Source organism: Typopeltis vanoorti, chromosome 7 (genome assembly GCF_054136105.1).
Source record: "Typopeltis vanoorti isolate ZY-2024b chromosome 7, IOZ_Tvanoo_1.0, whole genome shotgun sequence".
Classification (NCBI taxonomy): Eukaryota; Metazoa; Arthropoda; class Arachnida; order Uropygi; family Thelyphonidae; genus Typopeltis; species Typopeltis vanoorti.
The window spans coordinates 40929358-40951780 of NC_143555.1; the positions used below are offsets into that span (position 1 = coordinate 40929358).

The 22423-nt window shown below is 37.1% G+C and overlaps 1 protein-coding gene across 3 annotated transcripts in view; it reads right to left on the reverse strand.

Annotated features, from left to right (window-relative positions):
* The window catches only part of LOC150104607 (kappaPI-actitoxin-Avd3b-like), a 127571-nt gene extending 106211 nt beyond the window's left edge, over positions 1-21360 (reverse strand). Inside the window, exons 1-3 of one of the 3 annotated variants that reach the window (XM_090395223.1) lie at positions 21121-21351; positions 3020-3198; positions 507-818 (exon numbers count right to left, since the gene is read on the reverse strand). In XM_090395223.1, the coding sequence (XP_090251349.1) occupies positions 810-818; positions 3020-3198; positions 21121-21259 (327 nt within the window). In that variant the 5' untranslated portion in view covers positions 21260-21351 and the 3' untranslated portion in view covers positions 507-809. Of the gene's footprint in view, positions 1-506; positions 819-3019; positions 3199-21120 lie in introns of those variants that run through there. The other 2 variants (XM_090395222.1, XM_090395224.1) reach the window with 2 other exon arrangements.
* Positions 21361-22423: the final 1063 nt, after the last annotated feature.

Consider the following 22423-nt stretch of genomic DNA (forward strand, 5'->3'; position numbering starts at 1 on the left):
TGTGAACGATCTCAAACAACAAAACGGTTGGCCGATGCAACCCAGAGATTCCTTACAGGCTTTCATTTTTCCCGAATAGACTGAATTTCTCAGATGGCTTTCGATCATTTATTAAGGTATCTATATTCCAAATTTGGTCGAAATCGATTTAAAATCGTGATTTATATGTTTGCCGAAATAGTTGAAGAAAAAAGAAGTTATATATAAGTGTAGATTATATAAAATACATAAAAACCAGCGGTAAATATAAATACGATATTCCCAGTGGTAATATAAACTTAAGTAATAAGCAAATAAAATAAAACTATGCCAGTGTGTGTGTGTGTGTGTGTGTGTGTGTGTGTGTGTGTATATTAAAGATACCAAGCAATTTTAAATAAAACTTGGTATATATATATATATATATATATATATATACCAAGTTTAAATATATACACATTTAGATGTAGGAAAACGAGCAAAAAAGTAGTGTGCGTGTAAATAAAAAAGTGAAAAAAAAAATAAACGAAGTTATAACCCAATTTTTATTACACTTTCTACATTTTTCATATTTGACGAAAAAGGTGCTGATACATCTCATCATTCGGTACGGTTATAAAGGCGTTACTTTTACTTGTGCCAATGTAGTATTTTTTGTTGAAGTAGCCACTGTATTATAGATATATAAACGTGCGTGTGTGTGTGTGAGCAGGACCACTTTACAGCAGTTTGTGGAATTTTTTTTTATTTTTTTATTTCGTATAGATAGTTAACTACATGATTACAGTGAAAGTAACTAAATATTCCATGTAATGACTAGCTTCCGGGAATCAGGAACCCTAAGGGAAAAAAAAAACATATAACATAGCTATGCATGTTTCTATTTAAGCAGAATGGTTTCTGATGAGTGGCTTGGATTTATTTATTTATGTTAAAGGGAGATGCTAAAATAAAAACGTATCCCGGATTAAGTATTAGAGAAAAGCAGAAGACTGTTTTCTAATAATTTTGATATTAATTTTAATATTAGTTTTTTCTCTTGAATATTCTGCAAATAAAACTGTAATAGTGTAATATTTAGAACTTTTTTAAATAGGTGCTGTCGTACCAAGTACCTCATGAAGGATCGATATATGGGGCAGAGAGAGAGAGAGAGAGAGAGAGAGATGAATAAAAGCAGCAATGTCAATACTTAAGCAGGAGACTATTAAGTTTTTTAATCAGGATATTTGTATATAATATTAATAGCTTTTGGCTGGTAAACATGTTTTCAATGTTATGTATCTGTCAGTCGCATTATAATATAGCTGTATTACATTTATCTCGACGTCGATGAGTCATTTTTTTTATATCTGGTTTTGCTTCTCGGAGACACACCTGTCTGTTTTCCTTCACTAGGTGAATTAACGAGACAGAAATTCAGTCCCACGATGTAATATTGTGCTCTGCATTAAAAGCCAGAAGAAGAGAAAGACAGAAAAACATAGAATATTTGGATATTTAAAACGAAAACCAAACAAAAATTTTGACTAAAAACTCGCATATATAAAGATACAATGTATATTACATTTTCGTACTATACACAAAGCATAGGGAAAATATCTTATGTAATATAATTTAGCTTTTTGTGCTTCATTTATGTCCTTCAGTCTGATTGGTTAAAAATAATAGTTTGTAATAAAGCAAATATTCGGAAAATAAATTTTAAAAGCTCTCGGACTATTGATTGTTAACGATCAAGGTGTGGCTTGCTCGATTCCCATGAATCTTCATCTGTATCTGTTTCTCGAATCCGCTTTAAACCATTTCCTCATCACTAAGCGAGTCTCCGTAGCTCATTCGGTATAGACGATGCCCTTTGGTTGAAACAGGGAGGTTAGAATTTCGTCTAGGAAGCGAGAATCCTTTGTAAGGCATTTTGAACTGAAGATCAGTTAAAATAGCTCTTTTATTCTTCTTAGAAACTCGTGTTTTTCATCCGAAAAACAGCCAAATGGGCCAGAAGAAAACACTCAATTGCAGCCATAATGCATTGACCTCATTAGCATATAGTTGCTTTGATCGCAATTCAAACCACTCAACACCACACGAATGTTTAAACCTGATATACAGAGAATCTTTTAGTACAGAAATAACTAAAAGTACTCGATCGTTATAAATTTCTCTATAAAAGAAACTACAATATTTGTTGTACTGCACCGTATTAATTTCTGCAAATCACTTTTCTACAATATGGAAGAATAAATCGAAAACGTCGTTACAGTGAAAAGTTCAAATGATCAAGTAAAGCAAAAAAAAAAAAAAGGCCACACTTTCACAGAAAAAAAAGAAGCAATTCATCTTATTCTATGGAAATCAGGCGTCAGCCATTCTATGCTGGCCACTTATGAAGTTTAAAAAAAGGCGAAGTGTATATGATCTAGAAAGCTAGCTAAGAACAAAAATTTTCGATGTTAGTATTGCACATTTTTGCGATTCTTTCGGAGGGGGAGGGTAGCGGGATGAACAATTGCTATCCACTCAAGCTATCAATAAATTTTTTCAGAGCTGGAAAGTATAGCCTTCAAACCAGTCTGGGTATATCAGGATAACTTATAGAGGCAAAAGCAGTTCAATATTTGAGGCTTGCGGAAACGAGAACTTTGGCCAAGCACGTGCGCGGAAGTTATCAGCATTTCACTACCCACAGACTCATATTATTATCTATGCATATGTGTCTTTTCACATAACAGACTGTAAATAATATTCGAAATAAAAACAATTTTGTCGAAATTTAGTCGACAAAATTGTTGTTGTATAATTTCTTTGTGGCGAATGCTTAATAAAGAGTATTCCGGACAGAAGAATGGACTCTTGCTGGATAATATAAGACATTGTACGAGTTTACTCGAAGAGAGCAGTTGCAAATTCATTTTTCTGGACCTTTTAACAATAAAGAAACATAAGCACGATTATAAAGATATATTGTGCTAAGCAACCCTAGTTTTGAAACCTGAAGTTGAATTAATAGCTATACTATCTTAAAATGTTATTTACTTACCTGTTCACACACACTCTGACATTCTTCCAAAGTTCGAAATTTGTTTTCATTTTTTCCACATTCTCCGTAAGTGAATTCCTTGCATTTTTGTTCCTTCGGATTGTAATAAAATGATGGAACTGAATCTAAGCAAATTGCACTGTCGTAATCCAGTAGACAAGAAGGATCTAATTGTTTGTCTGGAAGAATAAATTGCAATAAATTAGAACAACAATAATTCAAATACAATCATAATTGACTAAACAAATAAGTCAAATACAAACTTATTTATTAATTACTGACCATTTACGAAAAACAAAACTACATTAGAGCCTAATGTAGTTTTGTTTTTCGTAAATGGTCAGTAATTAATAAATAAGTTTGTATTTGAATTATATAAACGACCAAATATGTTTAGTTTAAACAAATAAGTATTTATTTTGTCAATTATGATTTTAAAACAATGTAATTCCCGTTTCATTGTTGCAATTAACGAGTTTACTCTGAATATAATCAACACACGTGCACATGTTTGTGCATTCAATTAGCACTGTTTATCAAGGTACCAGTATATTTAGCAATTCGCGTTAAGTTTATCTAGAACCTGAAACCTTAGTATACATGAGCTGCGAATATTGAGCTACTACATAACTTCTCTGTGGTCCTTGCTAGTACTGCATTCGGATTGTCTATAATATCATAAACATACAGAAAGATCGACAGAAGAGTTCTTGAATTTATTTTTCTGACAAATATAAAGAATTCTATTATAGAAATTCCGACAGCATCTAAAGACAAGCACTCTACACCACTTGTCCGGTAAGTACAAAAGAGATAGGTGTGTTCGAGATTACAAAGAGTTCACTAACTTTCATTTTTAAATGCGACATAAACCACACAATGCTGAGTATAATCTTAGACATTGGGTGATCATTTTTACTTCCGTGTTAGTTAATTAACATTTTAGCAAAATGATATATAACGTGTATATTATTATATTGCAGTTTTAAGTATATTATGAATATCACTTTACTTTCGCTTGTTCATCTTATTTGGTTACAAATAAAAGTTTTTTTTTTATAAAACTAATTCTTTAGGTGTTATTTGAAATATATAAGGATACTACTATACATTTTTCATACAAATTTAAAAAATAATTGCAAAAAATTCATATTTTTCCTAAAATAAAGAGCCAACAGGCTTCACTTCGGCGATGCAAAATTATCGAAATTAAGTGGATATTACATGCAACATCATTTCAAAGCCGAATACAGAAACTATAAAAGTTTCGTGCGGAGATTGACCAGAGAGCTAACGGAAATACACCGTCGCCATACTACATATTCATGTTTTTTAAATTTTTTATTCTTGTGTACTTCAATTCAGTTGTCTGGTAATGACAGAAGATACATTCTCACACACCATACTGTCTCCTGTCCACTTCTTACAGTTATTGTTTCCTTCCGTAGATAGCAGTATGCATTTATTTTGACTATTTACATAAATTAGATTTATATCTACAAAGATGCCTTGTAGAAAGAAGCAACTTTCTGCAAAATGACGTGGCTGAACACTTCTATAATACAAACCTAATGAAAGTGATGTCTTTATTTTCTCTGTTCCGTTTTTTATGTGATCAGTTTTCTTCATACGAACCATTGGAAAAGTATGCACTGTGTTCTTGTTGAATTCCTTTTTATGATTATTAGATTGAGAAATTGCCATCAATTTGTATTTGTTTCATTTGCTGTGCAATCTTGCAAAGGATGATTAAAGTTTAGCTTAAATTGTCCAACATAATTTTTCCAATAACATGTTTCATTTTTAGGTTGTGTGTTCTTCTCTTTATAACAATCTATATATAAATTATACATTTTTGATATATATACAAGGCAGACCTTTATAGGATCGAATTCTTTAGAAGATAGAATGGGATCTCCAGTACTGGCTTTTATATACAGGAAATTGGGCAATGTGAATATTAATGTTATTAACTGTAATACCTAATTCTCGTGGAAAGGCTTAGACGTTGGTTATGCATTTTTTACTAAATGATTTAAGGATATTACAACGTAAACTAGGAGATACATTAAAATAAATTTTAACATACTTCAGTATTTCGGGAACGTCATGTTGCCATTTTCAAGAAACTTAAGAACAAGACACGTGAAAATGGCAACGTGACGTTTCCGAAATATTGAAGTATATTAAAATTTATTTTAATGTATATCCTAGTTGACGTTGTAATTTCCTTAAATCATTTAGTAAAAAATGCATAACCAACGTCTAAGCCTTTCCACGAGAATTACGATAATCCACGGAGATGATATCGCACGTAAATCACGCCATTACGGTAAAATGAAGTTGAAGCTATCAAGACAACTGAATCGTCTCGCCTTCCTAAAACACTGCCGGGATAACCAGGTAATTCCTAACTGTGTGAAATTCAAGCACCGTTTCTCTTCGCAAAAGGCTCTTCGTATTTATAACCTTGCCAGCTAAGCCTTACTCAGAGAACAAATTGCTACCACTCGCCGGTTCCTGAATGATGCTAACTTAGCTATACACGCACTCGAAGATGAACTTTCAAGCACCTTAAGCGACGAAATTTGGTCTATTTTATACGACATCTCGTGCACTGCAGCGGAGAAAGAATTTAAAAAAGTACGAGATCGACACATCAAAAAATTTGAAAATTTGAAAGAGAACTCGATCTCGAAACCACAACTTCCTACCGAAACGGTAGTCAACCTTTCGTCATTTAGTGTAAAACCTGAAGCACTCGACGCCCTCGCACGTGTCCACAACTCCGCCATTGCGTCCAGAAGAATACCTGCTGAAGATATTATGATAAGAATTGAACGCGGGACACGACACCTTCCAAACCACGTCGCCAACGATATTCGACTGGATGTAGCTTGTGTTCTGACCAAAGCTAAACCACAAAAGCCAACATGCCCAGTAAGGAAATTAAATCTCTACTGGAATTAAAGAAAAACAAGAAAATAATAATCACCAAAGCTGATAAAGGGAACGCCACAGTATTGCTTACCCAAAAGGATTACACAGGTAAGCTGAAAGCTCTATTGTTAGATCGAGCTACTTCCCTCTCTATCGAGTACAATCCCACTAACTCACAAATTAGAAAACTCCACAGGCTCCTTAAGAAGGTCACTTCTTAGCCTGTAGAAATCACTAACAAATTAAAGCCATTTAACTCCATACCCCCCCCCGTATTTATGGACTCCCAAAAATACATAAGGAAAATGTGCCATTACGTCCCATAGTGGATGGCATTGATTCCCCCACATACAAACTAGCTAAACATTTGGCCAAAGCTCTCTCACACTATACTGGCAACACACCTTCACACATAAAAAACTCAGCCCACTTCAAAGCCAGCATAGAAAACCTTACACTCAAACGCACTGACATAATGGTCAGTTTTGATGTCTCCTCCTTATTTACAAATGTCCCACTCAAAGAATCCTTAGAGCTAATCCAAGCTAAATTTCCTCCTGATATTACAGCCCGATTTCAGTTCACAATGAACTCAGGCTATTTTGTTTGGCAAGGAAAATTCTACAAACAAATAGAGGGGACAGCCATGGGTTCTCCACTCTCCCGCCCTTGGCCAACTTTATATATGGAGACTTTTGAAGAGAAAGCCTTAAACTCTGCCCCCACAAAAACCAACCATTTGGCTTGATGATGTTGATGATGTGTTCGCTATTTGGCCACATGGCTCCGATGCACTCCTCTCCTTCCTAACACACTTAAACAACCAACACCCCAGAATCAAATTCACCCTGGAAGAAGAAAAAAACAACTGCCTTCCTTTCTTAGACACACGTCACCCGTCAGCCTGATGAAACCTTGGTTTTCTCAGTCTATAGAAAACCCACCCATACAGGCAGATACATTCACCAACAATCCCACCACCCCTCCTCGCAACAATATGGAGTCATTAAGACACTACACAACAGGGCCAACCTTATCTGTTCAAATGACAATGCCCTAACGGCAGAACTAAACTACATTGTCAACACTTTCTCAGCCAATGGCTACCTCAGAAAAAATTACAAAAATCCTAAAAAAAAAAACATGACTTGACTTCTTATTACAGACCATATAAAAAATTGGCATCTCTTATCCGCTCTACTAAAGACCAACCTCCCCCCCCCCCCCTAGACCTACCTGGTGTATTACTATTATTACTATTATTACGGGCAACTCCAGGGAGTCATTAGACTCATCGAGGGAGGCCCCAAATCATATTCATCACAATTATCTGACATTCATACTGTATCTATCATACCTCGCCTTAAACTCATTCACTGTCACAGCATCCACTACAGACTCAGGGAGCGCATTCCACTCATTCACTACTCTAAAAGTAAAGAACCCAGCTCTAACACCTTTACTAACCACACTTTTGCCCAGTTTCCATGGATGTCCCCTAGTCCTCCCACAACCAGCCCTGTTCTCAAAAATATCTTCTGAATTAATTTTATAGAAACCCTTCAGTAATTTGAATGTCTCAATCATATCTCCCCTCCTCCGCCTATCAACCAATTTTTGCAACCCACAAATCCTCAACCTGTTCTCATACGGTTCATTCCACAGACCTGCTATCATCTTGGTCACTCGCCTCTGGATCCTCTCCACATCCTCCCCATCAAGAAGAAACCTAGGTGACCAAATCTGAGCACAGTAGTCTAGATGGGGTCTTATCAAGGCTCGATAGAGAGGAACAATAACCTGCTTGTCTCTGCTTGTCAACGTATTCTTCAGCAACCAAGTGATTTGATGAGCTGTTTTGGTCACTTTTGCAATGTGTCCCCTAAATTTCAATTCCCTATCCACCAACACTCCTAAATCTCGTGCCTCATCAATTTCCTGGAGCAGGGTTCCACCAATGCAGTAAACTGCCTCCAATCTTTTCACCCCAAAATGCATAACCTTACATTTTGCCACATTAAACTGACATCCATTCTCCTTAGCCCAGACCTCCAATCTATCCAAATTATCCTGCAAAATTTTGACGTCATCTGCATTCACTATTGCCCTACCCAACTTCGCATCATCCGCAAACAAATGAACTGTTCCTCTCAGATCATTTCCTATATCATTTATGAACAAATTAAACAGCAGTGGTCCAAGAACAGATCCTTGTGGCACACCACTAGTCACAGGCCGTCTTGTGGACTCTACTCCCGAGTAAACCACTCTCTGATATCTCTCCGTCAACCACCCTCCTATCCATCTCACCAACCCTATGTCCATTCCCATATGCTGCAATTTACTGATTAGAATTCCATGTGGAATCCTGTCAAAGGCCTTGGCAAGGTCCAGTAGAATCACCGTAAACCCATTACCCTTATCCAGTTCAGCCGTCACTGTGTTATAATACGTGAGAAAGTTACTGAGGCATGACCTACCCTTCACAAAACCATGCTGTCCCCGATACAGTATCCCATTTTCTTCAATCCAATCTTGTATTTTCCTTTTGACTATTTTCTCTAAGACCTTTACAATGATTCCTGATATGCTAATCGGTCGGTAATTTACAACAGCAGTCTTGGAACCACCTTTATGCAGTGGAACTATTTTCCCCTCTTTCCACCCGCTCGGGACTAACCCAGACCCGAGACTCAAATTAAACAAAATGGTCAAGGGTACTGACAATTCTTTAGCTGCTTCTCGTACAACACGAGCTGGTATACCATCCAATCCCACAGATGTATTGACATTGAGGTTATGCAATAGACTACTCACCTCCACTTCATTAACCACAATTCCCGTATAATCTACTGGTTTATTCGTTTCTGCAATGTCACCACCTTGATGATATACTTTTGCAAAGTGCTCACTCAGTAACTCAACTATCTCAACTGATTCAGTTACCTCCCTACCATCGGCATTCTTTAAAATCAATCTGCCATGTACATTTTTCCTTTTACTTGCTACATATCTAAAAAACTGTTTAGGATTCTCTTTAGCCTGCATGGCCAATGTTCTTTCGTAATCCTTTTTTGCTTTTCTTACCACACTCGTCACCCTTCTGGCCTGCGCTTTATACCGTTCATGTGCCTGCCGGTCACCCTTCTCCTTAAATTCCCTCCATAGTTGTTTCTTTTTTTGCAACTCAATCTTAATGGTGTTATTCATCCATTTAACCCCTACTTGATTTATTATTCGGACTCTAGGTATACAGTCAGCCATTGCTTCATGCAAGCACTTCTTAACTACCTCCCATGCACTATCAACTTCTAGTCCTTGCAGTTGTACATGCCATGGCACTGAACCAATCAAACTCCTAAGCTTGTCATACTTTCCCGCCCGATAATTCCACATGTACCCTGTCTTAATTGAAAATTCTACACCTTTAGCCACCTCCCAAGTTAAGACCCTATGATCACTCTCACCGATTGGTGGCAATGTGGTCATATTTGTTACAGCCAAATCCTCAGATGTAATTACTAGGTCAAGCACTCTCTGACCCCTAGTATTTTCCATTACATGCTGTCGCAGATAGTTATCCCTTAATAACCGCATAAAATCCAGTTCCTTCCTCCCATGTGTCCTCTCCTCACTCCAATCAATGCGACCATAGTTGAAATCTCCCATAATAATCACCCTCCTTCCACCCATTTCTTCTATTTGCTTGTGCATACTGTCACCACCATCTTTTCTATCACCTGGTCTATAGCAGCACCCAATTGTATATTTAGTTCTGCTAGCCACAATCTCACACCAAATGGCCTCAAATGTGCTCTTTTCTCTATCCTGCAATTCAACTTCTATTCTCCTTGGCTGGAGCTCATCAGCTATCATCAACAATACTCCTCCCCCATTTTATTCTCTCTGTCATTCCTGAACACAATATACCCATCACATTCAATCCCACTAGTTATATCATCTACAGTCAGCCATGTTTCACTAATACCTATAACCTGTGGTCTGGAAGTGCCAACCATGGCCAAAAACTCTTCCTTCTTGTTCCTAATACTCCTAGTATTAGTGTACATGAATTTAAGACCCCCATTAGCCCCAACCCTACCTTGATGCCTTATATTAACTATCCCACTCTGATTTGTTGTCCTTATTTGCTCTGGCATATTATATTCATTCTTACATTCAACTGCCTCCATAAGGACTGTATCTCTACCCACGCCCCTAACAAATCTAGTTTCCCTGAATTTGCACATCCACTACATTCAGCAACACTTTCTCAAGTCTTCTTACACCGTAACCATTCAAATGCAAGCCATCCATCTTATATAGATCCTTTCGCCCATCAAACTCACTCCACACATCCACAAATTCCACACCACTCGTCATACATAACCCACGCATAAAGTCATTTGCAATTATAGCCCTCCTTTTAAACATTTCACTGTCATACCGTGGCAAAAGACTAATCATTCTAACTCTCTCACTCTTTTCTTTTGCTACCTCAAACAATTCATTCAGGTCTTCTATCATTTCCATTTTATCTCCTTTCAAATCATTCGTACCTGCCACAACAATCATTTCTTTCACCCTTTCCTTTTGCTCTCTAATAGACGCAGTTACGTCCTTTATGGTCGCACCAGGTTGGTACGATTTTGTCAAATCCTCTACTAACACACCTCGTACTAACGAGTCTCCATACAGCACTCTATCCTTCATTTTGTTCATGTTCACATTCATACGTCTATTTTTCCTGTCATACCTTTTATTATTGGTTGGTTCATTCAGTCTACTTTTGTTCATGCACTCTAGCTGCTGTTTTGCTCTTTCTATCGCACTATTCAACAACGCGATCTCACTCAATGTATCTATCTCATCTTTTTTGTTCTACCTACCTGGTGTATACCAGGTCCCTTGCAGCTGTAAGCTGTCCTACTTTGGCCAAACAGGCAGGACAGCCAATATCAGAATCTCAGAACACAAGGACTACATCCGGTTTCACCAATACAGCCACTCTGGTCTTGCTGACCACTCGCTGGATACCTGCTATAGAATACGGTGGAAGAAAGCCAAGATAATACACCGTAGTAAATACAAATATGAAAGGCTTTTCATGGAATCAGTTTCAGCCCTAAGAAACAATCCAAACCTCAACAAATTTGGCTGCATGAGACTGCCTCAAATTTTGGGAAACCTACATCAGAAGACCTTCAGCCCAATCGCCCAAGAATACCAACATTGCCCGCTAGGGGCCACCATTAGGACTTTAGGAGAAATAATAGCTTCTCGCTTCTTCCTCACTTACTGTTGGAGAGCAAAAACAGCAGCCCACCGCTCGGTCAGTTTTGGAATTGTGGTGCTTTTATTATATTATGTGTCTTAAATATCATGCAATTTTTGATTCAGTGCTCTTGCCAAAACAGTACAGAGTCCTGTAACAGTGCCGGTAAGACTACAACTGCACAGTAAGCGTTTTTTTTTTTCCTTTTCTCTTCTTCTTCTTAAGATAGATACTTCACATTGATAGTCATGGAAAAACAGCTAAATGAGACAATATTCGAGAAGGTATATAAAGAATTTATAAGACTAGGTGAACTACTTAACAACAATTGGCCGGGAAAAGTGAAACTGTACGACACGTTTCTCCCAGTAAATGTCACAGACGTTATCGCAGAAGGTCAGTCAGATTCAGTGCCTTCTACTCCTTCAGACTTTGTAGAAGTGCGAGGACTCAAAAAAGCGAAGAACAACAGAAGAACCACACAATGACAATAATGAAATGCAACAGGATTCTCAGGGTTCGGACGCCGCTATTTCTCCCAAAGAAAAGGTACCTCCGATCATCCTTAGAGAAAAGCAGAAGTGGGCAGCTTTAAGATCCACAATGTCTAATCTGCACATTGGCTTCATTATGGCCAAAAACATGGATCAAGGCATAAAGATCCAGCTCCAGCAACAGTGACAGATTATAGAAGGTTGACCAAAGAACTGAATTATCAGGATCTGCCTCCAGTCAAGGTCAGCAGAATGTACCAAAGACCCGAATTATCAGGATCTGCCTCCAGTCAAGGTCAGCAGAATGTACAAAGCAGACAAGACTCCCATGCCATTAGTCCTAGTTGAGATTCATAAAATATACAAGGATATCTATAACTTAAAAACAGTTTGTGGTCTCATCGTCACACCAGAACCACTCCGGAAAAGATCATCTTATGGGCAGTGCCACAGGTGCCAGAAGTTTGGCCATGCCCAGAATCTTTTTAGAGCAGAATATAGATGTTTGAAATGTGGGGACAGCCACCCAACCAATACTTGCACAAAGCCGAGGACTACCTCGGCCAAATGTGCCAACTGCGGTGGCCCTCATCCTGCGAAATACAAAGGATGTACTCAACACCCAAAGAACAGACGGATGGAGGCAGTCAATCAGCCCTCCTCCTACAGTATAAGAACACACCAGAGGCCCAGTCATCAAAACCGGAGACTCAGCGGCCACAGTCGGAGACCTCCAAAAATAGAGACACCCGAAAGCAAACAAGAAGTTATGCCAATGCAAATAAACCAATACCGGAACAAAATCAACCAACAGCACCTAAAAATCTAACAGCTGTTATTATGGCCTCACTAGCAAACATGCTACAAATATCAGCCTATCAAACCCTACTGAAACCTCCACTAAAAGATTTCTTCGTGAAACGCAGGTCATCCTCACAGCTCTCATAAATGAATAGTAACAAACTCATTCCAGCATCTCTTCAGATAGTTGCTTGGAACGCAAATGGCCTCAAAAACAAAATTCTGGAACTCCGAGATTTCACATATAGGTATCAACCAGATGTTATTTTAATCAGTGAAACTCATTTAAGACCCTCAGACAATCCTACAATAAGGAGCTATCACCTATACAGAAATGACACACTACTCTACAGAGGCGGCGGCACTGCCAACTTCATTAAAAACTACATTAAGCACCACTCTGTGAGCAATCCTTCAACCACTAACCTTGAGATCACAGGCGTGGAAGTAGTCACCAGCCCCACTGGCAAACTGAAAATCTACTCAGCTTACAACCCACCCCAAAAATCTTCACTTCACTCTGATCTAAATGCCATCTTATGCATCAGAGAGCCCACCATTATTGCCGGGGATCTGAATTCCAAGCATCCTGCGTGGAATTGTACAACCACAAACAAGAATGGTTGCATCCTTTCCAACTACTTAGGATCAAGCAACGCTGTTGTGCCAGGCCCCACCGAACCAACTCATCTCAGTACGTTCGGCACTGATGACATCCTGGATATAGCTATCCTGCAGGATATTAAACTTCAATATAGCATCATATCTATGGATGAACTATCATCCGATCACAATCCAATTCTACAAAAGCTAGTATAATAAATGCAATCTTAAGATTTCACTATTTTTCTTCCACCTAGAAACTGGCTGATGTAATTCCTATTCATAAGCCAGGCAAAGACCCACAACGCAAAATTATCGTCCAATCAGTCTTATCTCTAATCTGGGTAAGGTTGCAGAGAAGGTCATCCACTCACGACTCCAAACCTCAGTAAATGACCTAAACATTCTCCCTAAAGAACAGTTTGGTTTTCGTCAACACCATAGTACTACTTAAGCAAATCTGCAGAATTGTCGAATACATCACCACCAGCTACAGCTGGCGCCAGTGTGCGGGAGCTGTTTTCCTAGACCTATCCAAAGCATTTGACAAAATCTGGCATTTTGGTCTCCTGCACAAACTTATCTCAGCCGGTTCATCACTAAAAATGGTTCATATAATCCATTCATATCTTCAGAACAGATCAATGCAAATGAAAATCAACGGTTCTACATCGTCCCAGCGCCATATCTTTGCTGGAGTGCCACAGGGATCTCTACTGGTTCCATTGCTGTTTTCTGTATACATGTCAGACATCCCGCATAATCCGATGACTTCCATTTTGGCCCTGTATGCGGACGATACGGCAATACTAACCAGATCTCTCAGACCCCATTTCATTAACAGAAAGCTTCAAGAAAACCTTCTAAAGCTGGAGGGCTGGTTCTCCAAGTGGAGACTGGAAGTCAACCCCCCTGTAAAGCTCAGCCGTTCTTTTCTCAAAAAGGCCAATGCCTCCTGTAGGAGATGTGTTACTATTCAATACTAAAATTCCCTGGCAGACAGAAACAAATTACCTGGGTGTAATTCTCGACAAAAAGCTATCTTTCAACCAACACATCTAGTCTGCGTGCGCAAAGGCATCTAAAGCCATAGCTCAGATCTATCTGCTAATTAATAGAAATAGCAAGCTCAGCAACAGAATGAAATTGCAACTATACCAGATGACGATTAGTCCTATAATCACCTATGCCTCTCTGGCCTGCAGCCACACCTCTAATGCTAACATTATCAAAATACAGAGAGTGCAGAACAAGTGCTTGAGAATGATTCTGAACCCCCCGTGGTATGTTAGAAACAATCAACTCCACAGAGACACAAATATTCCCTATATTTTCTCTTTTCTACAATCCTTAGCATCCAGGTTTTTCCTCAAGACGCCCACACATCCCAACGATTTGGTTCAGCAAGCTGCAGCATACGATCCACCGGACATATTCAAATGTAGACGACCGAAAGCTATATTAGCCTCCTATAGCGATGCATAATCTCCATGCCCATTCAGGGCGAGCAAATTGTTCATAAATTTTACCCTCACTGTAACCACACCAGATAGCGGGGAATATGAAAAGCATCTTGCTTCACCCCTAAAGACATAAATATCAATTGTCAATTGTCACTTACTGTTTGTTGTGCCTGCGTGCATGTGTTTTGTTCTTAAGTTTCTTGAAAATGGCAACGTGACGTTGCCGAAATATTGAAGTATATTAAAATTTATTTTAATGTATATCCTTGTTGACGTTGTAATTTCCTCAAACCATTCAGTAAAAAAGAACTGTAATACCATTAAGTTATTAATACCATTAATAACTTAAAAGGACAAAATTCATTACTCGGAATCTTTGGTTGTTAATTCTGACCCCTCGATTTGTCGTTTTCTTTCTTTCTTTCTTTCTTTCTTTCTTCAAAGTTTATATAAAATGTATTTAAGAACATTACCCGACAAATGTATACTCTCTTGCCGACACCATCAATCAAAAAATATTTTTTTATATTAAAATTACGCTAACTTTGGACTTCTGACTTTTTGTACTTGTTTATCGACTTCTTTAGTTCCATTAGCTATAAACTGATCCTGAAAGTTAGCTGATAGCGAATAGAAGTCCTTAAAACAATATTTCGTTATGCCTTACTTAACGTATAGCACTGGCATTTACACAGCAAGGTGGCTTAACTGATTTGTCTGGCATGTAATTACTTGAAGTTTTGATATATTCTTGCCTTTTAACTAACTTTTGCAGATCGCCGAGCATTCCTTTCCCATTATTACTGTCGTTCTTTCATGCGAATTACATCAGCTTCACTCTCTTCTTTAACATTATAACAATAATAACGGTAAACAGTATATAAACTAAGAAATCCAGTCACACAACTGAATTTTTCTGCAATAACTGAATTATACTTAATTAGCGTTGCGAAGAAGGAATGCTGAAGTTAAAATCTCACTCGCAACGAAATAAATGACACTGCTGTGTGCCAATAATAGTGTTTTAAAGAACACTTTTTGTGCAAGGAATGCCAATATTAGCATTGGTCGTTCTTTCACAAAGTATTTTTAATGATTCTCATCAATATTAAGATTGCCACTTTTTGTACAATACTGGCATTGGCACATAACGACATTATTTATTTCGATGTCAGTTATATTTTGAAATTGCATTTGTAGTGCTGAAAATGTAGGTACTAAACTTGATACAACTGTAAGTCAGTTTGGTCAGAAATTGACATTGACACTTCTTGCATCAAGCCACAGATTCGTAACTCGAAATTAATATAAAGAGGAATCTAATTTACGGGAATCATCGGTACTTGAAAACATTTGGCTGCAGTGAAGGTTTCAATGCCAGTTGATTTTCACTGATATCAGTCGTATTGTTAAGGGTGGGTATTTTTTAATATATTTTTTTTATAGAGAACCCATCCGCAAGTTGACCTCTTGCGGATGGGTTCAACTTATAGTGCGTAGCCAAGAATTACTCTGTACTATGTTTAATCAATCATTTTAATCATTTTACATAACTTTCTTTCATGTTCTAATGCCGGTATGGGAGGCTGGCGGAGATCGTCAAATAATCGAAATCTGATATTTCCGTGTGAATGATTTTCATCATCCGGTTCACCTTATGTATTGGAAAGAAGCAGTAATTTGAAAAGAGCATGCCGATTTCTAAAATAAGGTTCGTGAATTAGTTAATCTTTAACTCACCTGTGATACTAAAATGTATTAGAGATTTCCGAACTTTTGTGCTAAGATTGCCATAAAAATGGCTTAAACAAATGTTTTGCAGTAATTGGTGGAAAACATGTTTATTTGGGAGTTTAGATTTGCTTAAAACAATCAGTAAGTCAATAAAATCAGGTTTTTTTCCTTAAATTTCCGTAATATAATTTTGCTCTTAAACTAGCAGCTTTTCTTTTCTATTATACAGTTGGCATTTCATCTAAAATACATTTTTATTGTACACTAACCACAGGTAATTGACGAAATGAAATGGATATGCTTACAACTGACAGCTTAAGTAGATCCGCTATTTAGAGATCATATATCATATTGCTATAAAATTATATGTTCATTTTAATGTTTTGAGTTTTTAGATGATCTCAGTTCAGAAACAGGACTTTCATTGCTCACTAAATAAATAACTTTATCTCAAATTTAGCATAACTGTAATCATATTAACAATATTTTAATATGATTATAGTTATGCTATGATTTCATATGGTTATATTGAAAAATCACTTTATACTTGGATGCAAAAATGCACTTAGTTCATGTTAGTTTTTCTTCAACAATGAGCACTTAGCTGCTGAAACTATTAAGAGATCATAAAATTATGTTATGAATTCTTTCTTTTAATTTTTCCTTTCTTTTTTTCGATTCCTCATTTCCTCCACCTCCTCAAAAAGGTGTCACACTTTGAAAAAGATGGAAGCTTTTATGTAATACAGTAGGACCTCATTAATCGCTGTTTTGATGATTCGTAAATAATGTTATGAAACTACCTTTCTTTTCTAATCGGGAGGGGGGGGGGGGTATGAAAGGAGGAGCTGCTTTTGCTGTTCGCCGATCCATGCACGAGAATATATTCTGAATTAAAGCGGAGTAACTAAGCACGACACAGTTTTTTTTTTTGTTGTTGTTATTGTTGCTATTATTACTATATCTTCTTGGTGTATATGAGGTGCTGTCCAAAACTGTGGGCAATTAAAATAGCACGCGCGAAATGGTTGTAGTAGTAACGATCTTCAGCAGCTATAAGAGGCGATCAGTGCCCTTTGTGAAACAGTATGTCAGCAACGGGCAATCTGCGTTCTTGGGTTGCGTGCATTTTTGTAATGTCGTATTTTAGTGGTTTCCTTCTCCAACTTAAATGGCGGATATTGAGGAGCAAAGAATCTACATTAGAGTTTGCTACAGCCTCAAAAAAGTTGCTGCTGAAACTTACGGAATGCTTACGGAAGCGTTTGAAATTCGTTAAATTCACCGCAGCCGAAAGAAGACGGTCAACTTCGCAGCAATGTTAAGTCAATCGTTTTTTTTTTTTTTTTTTTGACATCCAAGGCGTTGTCCACAAGAAAGTGTTTCCTCCCCCTCCCCCGCTCAAACCGTAAACTGCCAGTTTTACTGTGAACTTTTGAAACGGCTAAGGGAGAGCATTCAGCGTAAACGCTCAGACAAGTGAAAGAACAAAGACTTGGTTTTCCACCATTACTCGCTTTTCGACAGTTCCTTGCTTCCAAAAACAGGACAGTCATTCTTCCCCCATTCACGTGCCCTCTCCCCCCCCCTTGGTTTCATCTGTACCTTACCCTTTCCATTTAATTTAAAATTTTCCATTTCTGGTAACCTAAATATAATCGCAACATATGAAATATCTTGTTACTTTGTGCGTGTATTGCAAAGGATTGTTTCTCTGTGCGTGTATTGCAAAGGATTGTTAAGTATACATGGAAGCATGTCTATACGTAAATTAATTAACAATCCTTTGCAGTACACGCACAAAGAAAGAAAGAAAGAAAAAACACAAGATATTTCATATGTTGCGATTATATTTAGGTTGCACATTATGCATAGAGGTGTACTTTAAACTGTTTGCAATTTGAATTCACTGTTTGCAATTTGAGTCAACATTCAGGAATAATGCAAAATTAGCAGAACATAACATTTAAATATTAAATTTTTATTCGAATATTGCCTACGAATTAATATTAAATAATCCGAAAACTCTTCGAAAGTGCAATGCCATAGGGCCGCTATGGCATTGCACTGTTTAAGGTAAAACAACTCAACAAGTAAAGCATGCTGAGGCAAGGTAGGACGCATATTGAGCACAATTCGTCAGTCATTCGAATAACTGCCTGAATGTTCCCAATCCCTTTTTAAGTGGAATTGGTGGCCCTGCTGTCACGTACGCAGAGTAAAATTTGCATAATCTTTTTTACCTGCGTTTACTGCAAATATTTGACTGCTTTCCGCCGGCACCAAAATTTACCCTATCGGCGACTTTTGGTATTAAATATTTTTTTCGCGGAATTCATCTCCCCCATGCCTTCGAAAGTATCAATATAAAATGTGGTCTCATTCTTTCTAATAGTTTTAGCTACAGAAGGAAAGTTAATTTATGGCCACCCTGGAACCTTACTGATTTTCACACCGGATGATGAAAATTGTCTTCTACCTAAAGATATTAGCAAACATCCATGTCAGCCACAGTGGGATTCGAACCCAAGGATATAATAAAATACAAAAATTATATTCAAGTACATTACTGGCCCAATTAATGATGACAAAACACGCGTCATGTTTTGTGCCAAGAATGTGCCAGTCTCAATCCACTCCTAAGGACTGCTTCATCTTTCTCATCTCTGAGCCTTACATTAGGAGAATATCCGTGTGGTTAGCTTAGTGGCTATGCGCTTCGCAACCATATGCCTGGGGAAGGAATGTCCTTGGGTCGATTCTCGTGGACGACGTGAGGAGCTTAAGGATTTTCCTCAGCCATAGCCAAGTTAGCCGGTCTTGGGCGTGCACAGCAAGGTTTTTCCTCCAGTTTATCCTGGGGTTTTTCATCCCGGAAGCAGGCAAACCGGTCCAGTGAACACACACGGATACAGTCAGGAATACTTAAGACAATCCCTTCAGCCATAGATCTGAATTGTCAGCTATGCCGGTCCCGAGCCCGGATAAAAATAGGGCGATTTGAAGTGGTGCCGTACCTCCCCATAAAAAGGGGCTGGCTCACGGCAGTTGAATCACCATGCGAAATGAATGATATTAGGAGAGTTAAAGATTCTTTGTCTGAAATGTAAACAGCGCTTTAAAATCTGTTTTCTACAGGATTTAGTTATTAATTTAATTTAATTTTTCTTCTGATCGGGATTAAGCCGAAAGGGCCCATTCGGGCCAGGCACTAAGCGTTGACGCGATATGAAACAAGTTGAAATGAAACTTGTTTCATTTTTGAAGATTTTGTTAAAAAAGGTAAGAAAAATATCTCTTTTTTTGTTTGTAAAAGTATAAGAAAGCAATAAATATATTAATTTTAATACTGTTTAATAATATATATTTCCGATACCTAATTATGTGAAATTAGAAACCCGCCCAAATGATTTCAACTGAACCGCACATTTGTTATGCCATTACTGTTGCCACAGGTTATGGTACTGATAGCTGAAAATAATTCAATGTTTATTTTCTCATACACGGTGCTAACTTACTATTGGTGTATGGTTTGGCCATACACCAAGTTATGGTGTACGGGCCGAACATAAATAATAATACGAGTAATAACGGGAAAAAAAAAGAAGTACGCCATAAAAGTATGCTACCTGACATTAAGAAAGATTAAATTGTAGTTATTAATTGTATAATTAAAACGAATATTTTTCTTTAAGTTGTTGTTCTGTAATTCACCAAATATTTTGTGAGCTGCAAATTCCATAAGCATTATAAATTGTCTCATATTTTTCTTTTATGTAAAATTTATGACGCTACGTTTTTATTCTGTAAAGCATAATAACGATTCAAGTATAAACCAAACCAAAGACCAATTGCGATTTGGTCTTTGATTTACGCCCGAAGCAACTCAGGCTGTGAGGCCAGTGTATTACTATGTTAATTGCATGCGTTCTAATGACGAGTTACCTGTTCTGAGGAACAAAAATCCGAGTTTCCAGGAGGGGAAAAAACCTCTATATGAGACCTTAATTTGAAAAGCTCTGTTAAAGGTTCGAACACAGGTCTTTCCAACATGGGCATTGTCGAAACTGACTAAACTACAGAGGATCTTTGAATTACACGGGAAAGCAAAGCTTCGGGAAAAAGTTAAACTAGATCATCCCCCCCCCTTCTCTTTCTTTCTCACGATAATTGAATATTCTCTGTGAATGGGTGTACTTCATTTCATAATTCGTAACTGTGCTGATTTAGTACGTGAACATCAGGAGGAATCACAGGCCCGGTATGCCAACATACACCTCAAAGATGCTATGGAAAAAATGCTGGCAAAAGTTGGGAAACCTAAACCTTATTTTATAGAATATTTTATTTGAACCATAAGGTGTTTTTAAGATTTCGGTTCCAGCAAATGGCGAAGCCTTTTATTAAGAATTAAATTTCATATGAAATTTAATTCTTAATAAAAGTTAATTTTTCACTAACTTTTATTTCAGACAATTAAATATGTTAAATATGTATTAAATATAAACATATGTAATACAACAGAAGATGTTTTTGGTGGAAAGTTTTTTTTTTGAAAATATAATATTATCTATGTTACATTTTCAATTAAGGGCAACAATCATTGTAGCGCCAATTCTGGCTAAAGAGATGTACAGCAAGTATTTCTCCATAATCAACAGTTATTCAGAACTTAAATATTTGTCATTACTCCCCACTCCTCCACAACTCAACATTTCGTTACTTTGATGCAAAATGTAAGTAATACAATCAATAATTCTACTTATTGGTTAGTTACATTGTTTATCTTACTTTGACATTTTTTGAATCTCTCGAACACTTCCAGAAACCATCCACCGATGGTTTTAGCCTTTACAATATCCGACTTCTTGAGCACTCCTTGAACAGCGTTTATCGCTCCCAGCAGCAAAATAGCAATAAAACCTCTCATGTTGATCACCAAACAAATATAAATACTTCGATCATCTTCCGAGTTATTTGTTTTCAAGTTTTAATATGCGCATTAACTTTATTTCACGTTTCAAGGCTACAGACGCATATCGTATTCGAAACTGTTGTTGATCAACCTGTTTACATTGTGATAAATAAAAAAAGTATGCACAATCAGAAGTAAATATAAATATTTCGTTAATAAATGCACGAAAATGCGTATAGCTTTAACAGATGTTTCAATAAAACAATGTTAATTATTATTATTTATCTGTGAAGAGTATTCTATTCAATAGCTTCTGTAGAGGGTAATGTAATCCACAACACTATTATTAATGCAATTATCGATACACGTTTATTCTATTTATTGAATAAACACGTAAACCGTGAGTGATTATGTATAATCACTCACGGTTTACAAGACGATGCCCTCCCTCTTCCCTGCACCCCCCAAATCTATCTTAAACTTCAAACACAAGGCGAAGAAAGAAGTATTATAAATCTGCTTGAAACTTCATTGCCTCATAATTCTTTTCGAATGAAAAGTATTATTATTATTATTATTATTATTATTATTATTATTTACCTGGTAACGTAACTTTAATGTAAAACGTGAGGAATGGAAGTGTCTACTGCAGGGAGAACAAAGAAACGCTGCCACCTACGGCGCAGCTGATTATACCGGAGGTAAAATCAGATGACGAACTGAACAGGCAAAAAAATACAGTGAGTCCTATAATTTGAATTCTTTAAATATACTACTAGAAAACGGTTTAGAGACTATAAAAGTCAGCTTAGTAGATCTCATACAAGAACTCTTTGATAAGCAGAACAAACAAATAACAACAAAAAAAAACCTAGTGCTTGTGAGAATTTTTTAAATATAATAATTTAGTAGTGGAAGAAGTCTTGCAAAGGGTAAAATACATCAAAATTAGCGTTAACGTACTAACTGACAGGTAACATAATTTGATGAAAGAGACCTCCGAACTCCGTCGAGAACTACAGCAGGAGTCAACCTTTCAGACAGTGTGGACCGCATTAAAAATTTCAATGAAGTCCGCAGGCCACTAAGCTATACTTCGGTATTTAGAATTGTAAGATGCTTTCCAGATTCACAAGGAACGCTGTGCATTTGATACTTTACATAAAATCCTATAAAAAT